Source organism: Lichenostomus cassidix, chromosome 1Aa (assembly GCF_008360975.1).
Source record: "Lichenostomus cassidix isolate B80296 chromosome 1Aa, HeHo_3.0, whole genome shotgun sequence".
NCBI classification, from domain to species: Eukaryota; Metazoa; Chordata; class Aves; order Passeriformes; family Meliphagidae; genus Lichenostomus; species Lichenostomus cassidix.
Genome location: NC_139480.1, coordinates 23,753,476 through 23,770,208, shown reverse-complemented (window position 1 = coordinate 23,770,208; position 16,733 = coordinate 23,753,476). Strand labels below are relative to the sequence as shown.

Genomic DNA, 16,733 nt, shown 5'->3' with positions numbered 1-16,733 from the left:
ATGCCATCACTCCAAAATGTCAAACACTATCACTCCCTTCCTCCTTATTCCTCACACTTTATATACTGAGCATGACTTGATATGGTTTGGAATATCCCTTGGTCAGTTTGGGTCACTTTTCCTGGCTGCATCTCCTACCAACCAGCCATGCACCCCCAACTTCCTTGGCAGTGTGTCAGTATTAAAAGCAGAAAAGGCCTTGGCTCTGTGCAAGCCCTGCTCAGCAACAACAAAAACATCTCTGTTACCATCACTGTGTTCAGCACAAATCCAAAACACAGTCGCCTACCAGCCACTGTTAAGAAAATTAGTTCTGCCCCAGGCAAAACCAACATAATTGATTATTTGATAAAATGTGCTGGTGATAGAACCTTGGAGCCTGTCCTGCCTTCTCCTTCATGAGTGCTTTAATAATACCATAGGTTGACTTTATTTCACATTCTTTATATTACTTTGGCTTGAGCACTGAGCTGAGTACGGTGCCCTGACTTCAGCAGGAGAGAGAGGAGTATACAGATTGGTGGTTCGGATAATGTTGGTAATGGAGATGAGTTTATGTTCTTTTGATTCAAAGGAGACAATCCCAGTTGCTTTAATAAGTAGCCATAGAAGAAGGTGCTTTTGCCTCTCTGTGTCTCTTTTGAGAAGAATGAACTGTGGCATTTATCTCAGTATAATGCAAATTCATGTTAACACGGGAAGAAGAGATCTGATGGTAGGTATTTGAGGCAGCAGACAAAGGCTGTCTGCAATCCAAAATGCAGCATTCAGGTTAGAAAGTTGGGAGCTGACAACTTTTCCATTTCCATTATCTGTCTCTGAATGGTCGTGTGGTGTCAGTGAAAGCTGCCTGGGCTGGTCACGTGGGATCTCATAAGGATTGACCACTGCTAAGGATGCAGCTAAGCACTCTCCCAGGACACTTTAACGTGAACCACCTTTCCTGGAGACGGCTGTCTGAAATTTGGGCCCTGTCAAGAAGCAGGGGCCTGAACACTGGCTGTATTGTTACCCTCAGTTGTAAAGAAGTATCTCTTGTCATTTCAAGATCTCTAGCATGCTCAGACAATTCCTTTGTAGATTCAAATACAAAGTAATGTGTACATGTAAAGAATCTTTTTTTAGATATTTGTTAATGGAGTGTGTGCATGCTTCTCACCTTAATTTCAAACAGTGCTCCCAGATTCCACAGAAATATGATGGAAGGTGTTAGAAAGGGAAACTGTGGTTCAAGTAGTATCCTGTATTTGAATAGCAACATTATACTGAGGATGCAAGAGAGCTTTAAGTGTCTGCTGAACTTGGATAACTGTAAAGGATAGGAACTTTTGCCTGTTAATTTAGGGAACCGGTATTTATTTAGTTAGCTTTTATAATGGGTGCCTTTAACAGTGTAAAGAGGAAAGAAGAATGAATGAAAGCATGCCTGTTGAGTGATATTCTGCAGGGTAATAGTTGAGAGGTTTTAAAGTTGTGTCACTTTTTTTAAGTATTTTTGTGATCTTTTTGCAAGCACATGTGTCTGTTGCTGTGCAGTGAAGCAACTCAGGGACCTGGTCTGAAAAAAAGAGCAATAACCTTCCTGCTTTTGCTCACTGTGCTGTTATACAAGGGCTCGTGCAAGCAGAAGGAGAGAGAACCAGGGCAGGTGTGCTTACTTTTAGGGGAAATACTGATTTATGCTGGGTTTTCTCTGCAAGAAGTTGTGGCTGAAGGCCACATTAATTAAGATCTCAAGGGTTTTTTAAGTTTTGTCTGCCCATACTGTGGTTCTAAGAGATCTGAGGTAGATGCAGGTGAAATTACGTGCTTTAGCATCTATGCAGTGTTTTTAAGCTTACTTAATCTGTCAGTTACTGTCTACCTGTGGACCTGTTGGAAAGTATAGAACCATATGATGTGTAGTAAAATTAGAAGAGAAGCTTTGAAGATCAAATGTATCTTCATCATGGTTTTTGGCTCTCTTGGATTGTATATTGGTTCCCAGACATCCATGGACTGAAACTTGAAATAGATTAGGAATATATTATTGATTTTATTTGTTACATTAATCTTTTCCTGTTTGCCAGTAATAGAAAACATGAACAACTCAATTTCTCCATCTGCTTCCATCACATATAATCTCTATTCTGTTTGAAGAAGTGGAACTTTATATTCTGTGTTTCTAATGAAGACCAAGTAGTTAAATAAGATGAACAAATACGTGAAACAGTGGGAGTTGTACAATTTAATGTCTGGCTATTAAAACTACTTAGTGCATGACTGCTTTGAATAGGAATGAATGCAAATATATACAACCACATTATTGTTTTTGTATTTAAGGTGCGTATAGCAGCAAAATTCATAATTCATGCTCCTCCTGGGGAATTCAATGAGGTGTTCAATGGTGAGTATCTGTCTGCTCTGTCCTTTCATTTAAGGCATCTATATCCAAAATTGCATTGCTGATTATTCTCCTGAATTTCATGTAGCTTATATTGTAGCAGCTCCCTTGCTATAAGGGCTGATTTTGTAGCTTGGCATGATACGCTTTGCAGTCACAAGACAGCTTGAAGTTTAAATTCAAAACGAGGAATGTACTACTTTTCTTTGTGATGTGAGAATGAGCTTTGTCTCTGTTTTTAATGAATCATGAATTAACAATTGCAAGGGTTTCTGTTTAGAAGACACATGTACTCTTTTTTCAGTCTTTGATAGACAATTATGTTTTTCAACAGAAATTAAACTAGCTGAAATTAAAATGGTCTTTTGGTTTTTTTTTAAGAAGGAATATAATTACAAATACTTAATCTGGAATATACAAAAGACTATAGCCTAATGCCAGTTATGGAAAGAATATTAATCTACTCCAGATATTTCTAACATTTAAATTCTGGAATCACACTCCATTTTACAGGGTGTATTGGTAAACTGGAAGGAAACTTAAAATAAGCTTCTCTCAACTATTGTTGTCTGAACTTTACTTAACATGTTTTGGGGTTTTTTTTTAATTGCTGTGTTTGTCTGGCATCAAGATATTTGGTCATACATATATAAAAAGGCATGCTTTATAGCTGTGGCTTAGAAATGTTTCTGAAGCTATTTAAGTCAAGAAGTAAATTTAGTATATGAAACCTGTAGTCAGTGTCAGACTGGAGTGATCTTAAGTTTATTAAAGAATGCAATGCTTTTACCAGTACCTTGTTCTTGAGTTAAAGTGTGGCCAGCAGATTATTTAAAATTAATTAGTACTTCATTTTTGAAGTGAGCAGCTTACTAACTCAGCTTTCTGAAGATTATTAAAATTTCTTAGAGTAGTACAGCTTATAAACTTTATTGTTATGTTAATTCATAGATGCAACTACCTGCTCAGTAACAGAGTACAATATGTTTGAAACATATAATGAACGTTTGATCACAAATGGCTGACCACTGTTCAGTGAGATGCAGACTGCCTTCTAAAAAAGAGGGAAAAAACTTTTGATTCCAATTCTGTAAAATGTGGGTTTGTTTGGATGGGTTTGTGTGGGGTGTTTTGAATTTGTGGGGTGTTTTTTTTTTCCTTTGGGATATTTTGTGTTTTGGTTTGGGGGGGTGGTGGTTTATTTTTCGGGAGGGTTTGTTTGTTTTTTAAAGAAAAATATACTTTCAATATCTTCCACAGGTTTTTTTCTTTTCACTTGAGTGATACTTGGAATGATACTTGGGAATCTTTAGAAGAGGTTTAATATGTTATAGGGAGAACTAATGACTGGTTAGTTAATGAGTAGTGAATTAAATTGTTATTAAAACAGTGCCTAGAAAAGTAAAGTATAAAAGTTAAGTATATAAATAACAAATTTGCTGCATAGTAAATATGAAGGAGAGTACTGACTTTATTCTATATTCATATGTTTCTTGTATCATGGTAGAAGAAATGCCATTGTGATGTATAATACCTCTGCCTAGTAAGGGTTATTAAGGAATGAGACAAAAAGTGGTAAGGCTTAAAAACAGTAAGTTCAATACATGTCAGTGTCATCAGAATAGGGTAACAATAATATGGTGTGAGGGAGCTGGTAATATGCATTTTAAAGGAAACTTGGTAGAATTCTGTACTGTTCTCATTCAGAGCTTCTCTGAAAACTTGAAAGATTGACAGATTTCTGGAGCCTGTAGAATACACCTTGTATCTGTTTACCAGGTTGTCTTGGAAGAGATCCATTTCTATACTATTATTTTCATTTAGTTCAGTCAAAATTATAAAATACGAAGCAATAAATTTCCTACCTAGTAGTCTCTGTGGGTATGGAGTGGTTTGGTTTTTTTCTTTTGTACGGTCTGTTGACATTTGTTATGTGACTGAAACAAGTTTCTGAGTTAACTGTACTTTTATGTTGTAAATACCTCCTTTCAGATGTTCGGTTGCTGCTTAATAATGACAATCTTCTCAGGGAAGGAGCAGCCCAGTAAGTACCAGATGTCACATACTTGGTTGCATAAAAGCAAGATGTTTTTTCAGTAGGACTTGCATAATCACTAAGCAGTTCATTTAAAAGATGTGTGCTTGGCAAGTAAAACCGTATTGTGTGTACTGGGCATCTTTGATCCAGATTAAATTCCTGGCAGAGGAGAGATCTGTCTTGTATCCTAATGATTAGAGCAACCTTATGTTCTATTTCATGGTAGATGTTACTTGAACATCTGTAAGATACTGCTTCCTTAGACCTTACTCATATCAGAACATTATGCCTACTGTACTTCTATGCCAAAATTAGTTTCATATGTAAGAGTGGAGATGTCTGGCTTAGGTTGGATCCTTGTGGATTTTAAAATTTTATCTGTTCCTCCAGTTTCTATGGGTTACTGTAAACCTTATGTGTTTGTCTATATCAGATTACTTTTGAATGTAAATTTTTGTGTAATGGTTGGAATCTGTAATACGAGCACTGAGTGAACCACAGTGATTCCAAGAATTTTGGCTTGCTAGATAAAGCACTGATATAATTTTTTAGTACATCATTGCCCAGATTATTAGCTATTACTTAGATCTCTTACTGCTGCTAAGGAAAAATACTGTGCTTGATGCAGGCTTTTGATGTTTTTTTTTCTCTTGCAGTGCATTTGCACAGTACAACTTGGACCAGTTTACTCCTGTAAAAATTGACGGTTATGATGAACAGGTATGAATACAATTAAATCCTTGTAATCTTCCTTAAACTGTTAAAGACGTTCTGGTATTGGAACAGTTCTTGGCAAGAAAATGAAAAGAAATGCATCTTCCCTACCAAAACATGGAGATTGTGCCCCATCAGTAGCAGCAGTAGCAGTCCCATAAGTTAATCACTTAGTAGTAGAAGACATGAATTTCTGTCTTGCATTGTTGGTTGCAGTAAGAGGGTAAGAGTCAGGACTTTTTTTTTCTGAAGCAGTGTGTCATATTTGCCTTCTCCTCTCTTGCTATATGCATATTTTGTTTAAAATGTACATCTTTGGATGTGATTAAGCTCCATCAAATGCAGGATTTAATTAGATTTGGCATGGCATGTTTTTTATTTTTATTGAATAGCAAATGTGACTAATTTTATAATTTAATAAATTTTATTTAATATAAATATATATAAATATAAATTTTTAACTTAAATTTTATAATACAGGTTTTGATAACAGAACATGGTGATTTGGGAAATGGAAAATTTCTGGATCCCAAGAACAAGATTTCTTTTAAATTTGATCACTTAAGAAAGGAGGCTACTGATCCTAGACCCCATGAAGTTGAAAATGCCATAGAATCCTGGAGAAATTCAGTTGAAACAGCAATGAAAGCATATGTGAAGGAACACTATCCAAATGGTGTCTGCACAGTAAGTGCTACATTACATAACCACTGTACCACTATAGATAGATACCAGTTTTAAAAGGGAGCTATTAGTAAACCAGAAAGATAGGCAGTTTTACTGTAAAGAATTTATTCCTGTCAGGGATTCATGCAGAGAATGATGGAAAGCTTCAGAAATTTAATGTTTCAGCTATTGGATTATTAGTGAGTGGTTACTGCGGGTCATAGTGAAGATTTACCTCTGTATTTAAGCATTTTTATTTAAATTTCTTAAATAATTAGCCGTTTTGTGGACTAGTGCAGGTTGATCCTGCTGATCCTGGCTATCTGGCTGGTTGCTTAGAGGGGGAAGAAATTCCCTAAGATAGAAATGTCTGCCTTGGCTTGGTTTACTGAAAAAACTGTCTTAGCAAAGCTTAGTAAAGCAAACTGGTTTGCACCATCATATCTCCTATATATCCAAGTGCTGTGTTCTTACCACCAGAATTGGTGGTTCTGATAGCTTCTTAAAATAAAACCTCCTAGTCTGGACTAAAATAGCATTTGCTTGCTGTTACAAGCCCTATGACTATTTAAATCTCAGAAAAGTGATCTATTGATAGCTGTTCTATGCTTTATGTTGACATGACAGAAAAATTAACGAGCAGAAAAAAAGTAATTCATTTGCCGAGTTAACAAGTTGAATCGGATTCCCAGGCAGTCAGATGAGTTCTAATTCCTGTAAAGGAAATCAGATTGGATTTTCACTGAGATAATTTTTAGTAGTATTTTATTTTGGGGGATAAAGCAGAACAGAGCACCAAACCCACCCTCTTAGTCACCTTTTTACTATTCTGTACAGGTTTAAATCATAATATAGTTGGTAAAATAACTGGTGTTTGAAACCCAGCTGGTAATACATATATTGTCTCAGCAGTCACTGTTTTAGGCTTAAAAATCCTGTAGTGCCAGAAAAATGAGTTCGCAGCATATAAAATTTAGGTAACATGATTTACCTTCAGGTTTTTTAATCTTAGATTTTTGTGCATTGTAATAGGTACTTCAATGTTTCATGTACAGAAAATTATGTATAACCAGAATGGTTATAAAATGAAAGTTTATATAACAATAGTAGAACCAGATATCTAAGCAGTTTGAGCAAAATCTACTGAAACTTTGTTCTTTTTTTTGCTTCTTTCCTTTCTTTTTCCTAATTAAGGTGTATGGTAAAACAATTGATGGACAGCAAACCATTATCGCATGCATAGAGAGCCATCAGTTTCAAGCAAAAAATTTTTGGTAAGTTTCTGTATGGATCCACAGACAGTAAAATGCAGCAAACTGAGTTAGTGCCATTCCACTGATAATCCTTAGTTCAGAGAAGAAGGTGGATGCACATCTTGTATGAGACCTTTTTCCTCCTTCCACCCCACTCCAAGTTTTTCTGCAAAAACTATAGAATTCCCTTCCTTTGTGGTAAGTAAAATGGCAGACTGTGTGCCTGTATTTCTCTTTGCAGAACTTTGCAAAATTCCATACACATATGACATACGTGGTTAATTTTCCTGTTTATCACGCTGACACCAATACTCATGGCTATATTCCCTAATACAGTTCCTTTGGCTTGTTTTGCTTTGTGACTGACAGAATAAAAATGGCTCCTTCTACTTTGAATTTCTCAGAGAAAGAAGGTGACCAAAAATTACTTTACAGTGGAACTTGAGTGATTAATTTTGGGGTAAGGCAGATAAAGGTGACTTTAAATGAAATAAACCCTTACAAACTGCAGCTTTCTTTTTTCTTTTTACTTGGTTGAATGATGTTTCCCACAGTCTGGAGTAGACTTTGGATAGCTCCATACAGGAAACTGGCCAGAGTTGACATAAAATTCCACAGTATCAAGAATGGGTTAAGGAGGTTATAATCCTAAAGATAGCTTATATATGCAGTTGTCAGAAGAAAGGTATTTCATTATTATTTGGTTTGCTATTTTGCATCTGCTTGCAATTTGCATTAGTAATCCCACAGGTAATGAATGGAAGTACAGAAATCTTTGGGTTTTGATTCTGAAGGTGGATATTACATACTCATAGTAATTTCAGCATGTGTATGTATCAGTTCTATTATTTGCCCAGTGCACTGATTTTTATTGAATTTGTATAGCTAACAAATATTTTTTCCTATTGACTTAAACTTGCCTAAGTAAGTCTAAGTTAAGTCTGCATGTTTTATATCAATATTAAAAGTAACTTGAAATAATACTGATTTTCTTTTTAGTTTGGAAGTATGAATGAATTTTGATATTCCAAATAATTCTGTAGTCTTTAAAAAAGAGGAACAGATATATAGCAACTGTTTATAGACAGAGAAGAATCTTTCTTAGAAGTTATTAAAGTTATGGTTGAATATCTATGGGTAAATATTGACCATGTTTTTAAGAGTTTTTCAGGGGTAGTCAGACTCTAATTCTCATTCTTAGCAAGTTGTAATAAATGCATATTGGTTTCGGAGATTTGGAGGTGGAGGAATGGATTCCAAGTTAACCAGACTCCTCACTTACCCAGCTGTATGGCTGGATATCTAGCCCAAGCCACAGCCAATATTTATTCTCAAGGTGTTCCAGCTTTTTAGGCATTTGGAAGTCTGTCAGCCTACTATGAGCCAACTGAGAGTAAGTTTGTTGGGTGATAGAAAACCAATATATGCCAAAGAAAAATACTTTGTGATTATTTAAAATACTATCAACATAGTAGAATAAATGTCTTATTAAAGAAAGAAAAGGAATGTAAATCTCTTATAAAACATTCTAAGTCAGCTGAGGCAAATAAAGTAATGATGATGATGTTTATACCTTAGAGCATTTCCTACAGAAAAATCCTTCTGATTATTTTTTAATAGCAACTTAAGGACAAAAAAAGGTATTCCAGAGTGGAAACACTGTGGTATCTTAACTTCAGGGGACCACAGAGTGGCTGAGAAGCAAACAAATCTGTTAGCTAGCCATTGAATCCCAGGCATTCAAAAACTGGAATTGTACCTAAGGTGTAATCCAGCGCATAAGCTTTCTCATAATCAGTGGGTCCATCTGTAAGGCTACTAGTAGTATTAGTGTCACTGAGTTGGCCAACCCTTTCAGTTTTCTTAGCAATGCCAACAAGCTTCTGAATTGTCCTAGTCTGTATTTTCTTTGATAATTTGGATATTGTCTGAAATAATAACCAATGGCTTTATAGTTATGGTTACTATCTAAGATGTGCCACTATATAGATTCATTAGTAGCAGTTAATGTTTTGTCTCTTTCTCTCCCCTTGTTGAATGCACTGGAATCTATACCTAACATTAGCAGGATTGGAATTCATAGTATTAACTTTCTTTCCTTCTTTAAGTGCAAACACAGGACAAATCAAGGACAGCTGCAGTGCATTTTAATACAGCTCTATAGTACTAACTTTCTAATGCACTAACCTCATAGCTAAAATAGAAAAGATCTAGTTTACAGGAAAGAAATCAAGTGAAACTACACTCTCTCCTACTGTTTTCCAGGTGTTTGAAACACCCTGTAAGCATTTTGGCAAAGATTCTGAATTTGTGGAAAGAAACTGGAAGGAAATAGTTGTCCTGGAAGGGAAATGCTGGAAGAGCTGAAAGGCCTAGTTACACTTAAGCACAGCAGAAAGTCTTGCTACTTTGATGTTCTTTCCATTCAAGTTTTTGATAGCCTGAGGTGAAGTGTGACTTTGCCTGATCTAGCAAATCATCCAGGTCCCAGAAACAAAATATTGACTGTCTGTGCCTAACTAATACTACAAGAGAGAAAGAATATTGGAGGCTTTAGGTATTTTCAGAAGTTAAGTCCTACTGTTAAAAGTTCCTTAATAATAAATCTCCTTGGTCCACATTGAAAGCTGAGGTTAAATGTTCTGTGAAACTTTCTGTTCTTGACTGATTGTCAGGCTGAATCTTTAGAGGAAGATTTTCTGCATTTGAAAGTTGGCACTACAAATTTCATTCTCTGATTTCCTTTGACTATGAGTTGTATGTTGGGACTTTTTTCATAACCAGTGATATAATTGGGTGACATCTAATTTTGACATCTAATCTGTTTTATTGTTTTTTTAAAGGAATGGCCGTTGGAGGTCAGAATGGAAGTTTACAATCACCCCTTCAACCACTCAAGTGGCTGGCATCTTGAAAATTCAGGTATGCTTATCTCACACTGTGTCCTGAGCAGAAAAGTCTCCAGCCATTATTGAGGGAGGCTCAGGCCAGTGTATCAAATGTGTTAAAGGAAAACGGAGACCCAATAAGCAAAGCAGCAATGCCCATTCAGTTAAGTGTTAGTGACATAATTGCATATTTATCTAATCCTTACAAACATAAAACATGCGTTTAATGTAATGCTTCAAAGGACTTGGGAAAGTGTATTCACCTCGGTTAGGCCTATGCCTCCTTAGTTTCCTCTTTGTTGAATTCATGGTGAGACAAGCCTTTCCTGAGGGTAGGCACTTTCTGAAGTAGAATTTTTTTAATTGGTTTGTTTTCCATATTATCCTATTGTTCAGAAAGGTGGAAACGTTTAGTTTCAGCAGTTCCATCATCAGAAATTTTTGAATGTGTCTTCTTCATTCAGAATTTGTCTTTCCTGTTGGCTTTAGGGCATTCAGAAAATGGGAATTCCAAGCAGGCAGAAGTGTTGAGACCGAAGGAAGTCTGACTGTCATGTGGTAGGCAGGGAGGCTTGACTTCCTGGATTGGTTCCCTGGAATGTGTACACATACATTGCAGCAGTTTATTGAAACAGTTCTGGGATCAGGGACTAGAAACAGTGCAGTCTGACTTTCAGTGTAGTACTTTTTTGTTGTTGTTTTTACAAGACAAAGTCACATTTTGTTTTCTTGCTCTTTTTGTGCCCCCATGAGTTTTGCTTGTCCTTACTGCCCAGTGATGACTGCAGAAGGAAGATGCAAAGGATTGCTTTTTCTAGCCTGAGGCTAGGATGTTATTTTAGGATGTGGTAGCTGTGTTGAGATTCCCCCAAGCAAGGGAACCCTGAATCTGCTTTCCTATGCTGGTGACAATTCTGTTACATTTGGAGTGATAGTCAAAATGTCAACAGCCATTATTATCAGATCACAACAGTAATGGTAAGCAGCACCTTAAGTAACTTCTAGGCTTGTCGAGACTTCGTCACTTAAATCCAACTTGCAACAAAGCAGGCATTTTCTCCACAGCATGCATTTTTGGTTAAAAGTCTTAAGAGGTTTTCCAGAACAAGGAAACAGGTGTCCACCTAATTCTTGGAAATGTTAGTGCAGCAGCCTGAAAAATAGTCTGAATGAGGAATTTATACAGGTTCTAATCAGCTTTTCAATTTGGGCACCAAATGATTTTGTCTTTTATTACCATATCACATAATTAATCAAGTCATCATTTCTATTCATAATAGTCTGTGTTCTAGAGTGGTGAAAATTTCTAATTTTTTGCTTGTATAGAAACTACTTGTTTGACCAAGGAATTTTGAACTCAGTTTCAAATTTTTAGAAATTGTATACAATTTCTTCAGTGCGTGTGGGAGTGCTCCCTCTTTACCTCTCAAAAGTAACAAACAAAAAAGGGCTTTTTATTTTTTTTTAGGGAGCAAAATCCTTCTCTAGAAAATTAAGTTTCTACAGCATTAATAAAATTTTAGAGTACTGAAATTTCAGTGTTGTTTGCAAAATCTTTCACAGCAATACACTATTGTCCTATTTCTGATAAGACCTTTTATTAATAAGTTGGGGGAAATTGCAGCATCCCCTGTTATCTTCAGGTGTCTTCAGTACTGTCAACATCAGTTGCACAATTTCTTCCTTGTTTTTTAAATTCTATTAATAAATTAAAGTAAAGGAGATTCTCAATTGTCATAATCTCTTTTGTTTAATTTTCTTTAATTCTTTGTAAGGGGAAAAGCAACAGCAGAACTTTTTACTAAAACTAAGTCCCTGCAGTATTTAACGTGCTTCAACTGTGCCTGGAAAAAAAACGACTGATAAGTGTACTGGTTACTAATTTTATCTCTTAGATAATTTGTTATTCTCATCCCTCCTTAGTTAACCTTTCCAAGAGGTTCTGTTCATAAACATCTCCTTCTTGTAGTCTTCTGAACCCAGACCTAGCATTCTAGAAGGATGTCAGCAGTGAGGTATAGTACAGAACAGTTACTTCTCATATTCTGTTTAAGATATAATACATCCCGGAATTAGACTTCACTCTCCATCTCTGTTGAGTTTTTAGGTCTCTGTGTTTGCTAAGAATGTGACTCAGTGACACAAAAGATGTTTGTGCTGGTGTTGGCCTCAGAGCACAGGGGAGGTTTGGGCTCTCTGCAGTGAATCATGATGGACAAGGGGGAGCACTTACATTTCTTTGGGTTCTGCTGCTTCACTGGGAGTTCTTAGAATTGTTCACTGAGTAAGCACTTCTCATCTTTTAGGAAATGGATTGAAAAAGACTGGCAGAAGTTTTACCCAGCAATGTTTGATTTGAAAAGAAACTTATTTTGTGGTTAGGTTGATACCTTTTGTTGCAAAACTAGTATTTGACAATAAGCAAAATAATCATGTAAGATGAATCATAGGAAATAATGTTTTACTCGTATAGGAACCCTTTCCTTTGTGTGGTATTATAGTTGTCTTACTGTGTGTCATGGTTTTTCTGTTGTTATTTATAAAGCTGAGAGTCTTTTCCACACATGATCATAATGCAGATGAAATTTTTCTATTGTGCATTAACTTCAAAATTATGATGTTATGTTGTCTAATAGGCTGAGACACAAATGTTTCATTGTCTCATAACATCAGCTATATTGACTATCTTGACTTCATAAAAATTGTAAAAAAATCTTCAAAGATGCTTATTTAAATGTCAATGACCTGCATAGCTTCTATATCAATTACTGTTAATGATCACACGTAGTTTTACATATGCTTCCTGATTTTTAAATTTTCCAACAGTTGTATTAGGAACTAAATGTTTTCGTATCTGTCCCAAGTGAATTTAAAAGTACTAAAGTTAGCTTGGGTAGAGTTTTAGTGGTCTCCTGCAAAATAATCAAGGAAGCTGTTCTGTAGATACAGCATTTCAAGAATAAATAATTTCATTCTGCTTTACTATCTAATGTTGGGAACTACTTTTTCTAGATAGTACCAGCTTTTGTTGTGAGCCATATCTAACAGAGGAAAATATCAAACCCAGGCAGAGCTAGAAAGGGATGCTTAATTTGCACTGTCCCTAGAAAACAGGTTGGGAAAGCAGAAAAACTTCACAGTATCCTGAAACCTTCCCAAAACGATTCTAATTTTAAATATATCTTCACCATTTAGAATAGTCTAGTCTGTTCATTTCAAGAGTTTCTAGTAAGGTCACATAAATAAGGTGTTGTTTCATGATGTTAATCAGAACTTAAACTTTTTTTCTTGAAATACTAGCTAAGGCACGTCAACACCAAAATGTTTCCAGAGTAGCCTCTTCGGTATTCCTTCTCAGAAATAGTAAATTCTACATTATTTAGGTTTTCCTGTTTGCTTTTGTTCTGTAACATTTTGTATGGGGTTTGGTTGATTTGTATAGGTTTTTTACTATGATAAATAACACTTTGATTTTCCTGTTTGTTGTTGATCTGTAAAACCTAATATGAGGTTCTTTGTTTAATGTTCTGTAGGTTCACTATTATGAAGACGGTAATGTTCAGCTGGTGAGCCATAAAGACATACAAGATTCTCTAACAGTGTCTGTAAGTGACCTTTAAACACCTTAGTGGGTATATTGAATTGACTTTTTAATTTAAAAATAGGAGCAAGCTTAAAAAAAGCTCAGAAGTTTTGAGAAGCTTGTTCTTCTACATGTATGGGAATTAATGTTCCGATTTTAAAATAGTGTATATGTAATATTTACTGTTTCTACCTAATATGTAGTTAGTGTTTAAAAGGAAAGGTAAAAAAATATTAATTTATGCTTGCATGGGGCTTATGCGAGCTACATTAACTTTGATTTTAAAGCTTTAACTGCCTTGTTATCAGTCTTCCTGCACTTCTGTTGTATTTAAACTTTGGTCTGCAGAGAGACCTATAGAATTATTTTTTTAATATGAAGGAGGTTTGAGTTACAATAACTGACTTTAGTAGTACAATCTCTAGGAGATTGCCTGCTTTGCTTGCTGGAAGACCAGTATGCTAAAACAGTAAACAAATGCTACCAACTGAGAAGCAGTAGTGGGTATTCTCCCTTCATTTTCTCTGTCTGTAGCTGGTGCTGTCAGTGTCTTGCTCTTCTGTACAAAAAGCCCTTTCAGAGATGCTTCAACTTGAGAATCATAACACACTTTATATTTAAAGCATCTTTTTTTCAACTTCTTACCAAATGGATTATTATACTAATGAGGAGCAAACAATAGAAATAGAAATTGTTTGGAAATAGTACCGTATGTACCTTTTAAGGGTTGATAATGTTCCACCATGAACAGCTACTACTTCTGAAATAATGTGTCTATAACTGTGTTTATAAACAGCAAGATTTGCTGTTGGAGTGTTTTTTTAATAAAACTTAAACCAGTGAGATTAAATTGGCAAAGAGAAATTGTAAAAGTGAACAGTAGAAGTATTTTAATGATAACAACTAGCAGTGACCAATTGAGCTCAATAGCTCAATTCATCAATAAAGAACATTGTTTGTCAATATAAAGCGAGGCTTGTTGGCTTTTCAGTTGCAATAGCACCATAAAAAATGGGGGAATGTGGTGCCAACTGATAACACTTCTGGAGCTGTAGATATAAAATTACTTTTGACCCCGTGGAGCAAAGGGATCTATTTAGTCTTTTATTCAAATAAGAGTTGCTTCAGGGAAGATTATTTGGATGCAGTTCTCCTTTCAATAGATTTTGCTTCACTTTCTATTGGGAAGAAACTTAATCCTGTTTTGCAATTCAGTAAAGCAGCAGAAGACTGATGAGTAGAAAACATATTTTGCATAACTTGGCTAAAACAAAAGCAAGTTTGCTGCTGGTTACCAGTTTTTAACCTTGGCTTTGAGCTTCACAGAGCGACGAGGCTGTACAAGTTCTTTTTTCACACAGAAGAAGTGGTAGATTAAGAGGAGCCTCAATGACTCCTCTTTTATGTTGTTTGGAGAGAAGACATTTTAAACCATTAACAGGCACAACTGAAATAAATGACTGAAGAGTTCTCTTGTTGCTAGAGTTGTGAATAATTTTGCTGAAGGTTTTCTTATCCATTGTTTTCCTCCGAGACAAATAAGACCTCATACCTCTGAATTTTTCCTTTCAGTAACAGAGCCTTGGAAAGCATTTCCTCAGCCAAAACCTGTCTGCTTGGTCTCTGCAGCCTCCTTCATGTCTCTTGCAGTGTCCAGGAGCACTTTCACAGCTGTTAGGGGCAGTTTCACTGAAACTTCGAACAAGTTGTAGTTGAAGCTGTCAGTTTTCTCCATTTCTTTGCAAAAATGAGGGATTACATGGGACAAGAACACTCCTAACTTTCAACAGCTTCTGCAAAAGCACTCTTAGGAATGTCTCCAATGCTAAGTTGGAAGTTTGGAAATTCATGAACCTTCACTTCCTTCTGGAGACTTCTTTTAAGTACTTCAGCAATTTGCCTCCAGATTGGCTGATGGGCTATATTTTATTTTTAACACAAATGCACACTTGCATCCTTAAACAGTTTCTTTTCTGACATTATCCTTATCAGTCATGAGGAAATTTGCACCCTCATTTTTGCAAGATATATCTGGGAATGATTTTGGAATACCAGGTATATAAAGTCCAGTGTTTTCCTCAGCTTAGTCTCCTGATACAGAATGTTTAGAGATGAACAAATCTGTTTTGGTTTTGTGGTTATGTTCTACTATAACTTCTGGGTTCCCTGATGTTCTTGAAGTTTTCTTGAATTTGTGCTGGAAATGTAGCATTGATAATGTTTCTATCCATACTTTGCGTGTTTTTAGAGGCTTGCATTGGCATTGTTGTATTTCCAAATGCTGATCTGTTCCTTATGGCTTTTTATCATAACACAGAATTGTTAATCAAAATATATTAATGAGCTTCATGGCAATCTTTATGCTTGTTACAGTTTGATCTTATTTTTCTAACACAATAATAAAATGGGATTATATGCCTTTTGGGTGAATGTTTTGTTCAGTTTTGGTTTAACCACTGAATGGTCAAGTGTTCTCATTGAGTTTACCTGACATCACTCATAACTATAGGAAAAACATAATCCAACTGGTCTTAGAATTATGCTGTATGTCAGACCTAATTCAAATGCTTTTCTCCTAGAATGAAGCCCAGACAGCGAAGGAATTTATAAAAATTGTAGAGGCTGCAGAAAATGAGTATCAGGTATGCTAGAAGCAAATACTGTGTTCCTGCTCATATTTATAGCATTACCATATACTTAACCAAAGCTAGTATTCTATAACTAGCAAGATAATGTGTTTCTATATAAATAGATTTCTTGCTGTTGTTAACTCTGTCTTGCCTTTCCATACCTTCTGGTGATTATGCTCACCTACTTAACATTACAACAGAAGTAATTTTTTGAAAGAAGAAAAGTTCCTTGCATGATTAAGGATCAGCAGTTCTGCTGTCTTAAAGCACTTGTGCATTCCTCGAGTGGAATTTTTGTGTAGATTCTGTTCAAAGGCTACTCTATTAAAGGCTACTCTATTTAGTTTTGCTAAATATGGCTATAGGCATTACCTATTTCAATTAGTCATTTCAAAGGTAGAAAAGTGTAACTGTTCTGGAGGGTATCTGCAGAAGTGGATACATGTTCATTCAGGCCTTGAACATGAGGTTAATTTCAGACACCATGTTCTGTCAGTTTGAAAGAAGTACTCTTTCAATAAAAATCTTTGAAGTATCTATAGTATGCATTATATTCAAGTTCACACGATGTTGTGGAC

At 35.6% G+C, this 16,733-nt stretch overlaps 1 protein-coding gene across 2 annotated transcripts in view; it reads left to right on the top strand.

Annotated features, from left to right (window-relative positions):
• CAPZA2 (capping actin protein of muscle Z-line subunit alpha 2) overlaps positions 1-16,733 on the top strand; it is a 31,607-nt gene that overhangs the window by 12,167 nt on the left and 2,707 nt on the right. Inside the window, exons 2-9 of one of the 2 annotated variants that reach the window (XM_085042694.1) lie at positions 2,323-2,386; positions 4,376-4,427; positions 5,078-5,141; positions 5,616-5,822; positions 6,996-7,075; positions 9,898-9,976; positions 13,476-13,547; positions 16,105-16,167. In XM_085042694.1, coding sequence (XP_084898820.1) covers positions 2,323-2,386; positions 4,376-4,427; positions 5,078-5,141; positions 5,616-5,822; positions 6,996-7,075; positions 9,898-9,976; positions 13,476-13,547; positions 16,105-16,167 — 681 coding nt within the window. Of the gene's footprint in view, positions 1-2,262; positions 2,387-4,375; positions 4,428-5,077; positions 5,142-5,615; positions 5,823-6,995; positions 7,076-9,897; positions 9,977-13,475; positions 13,548-16,104; positions 16,168-16,733 lie in introns of those variants that run through there. The other variant, XM_085042687.1, reaches the window with a different exon arrangement.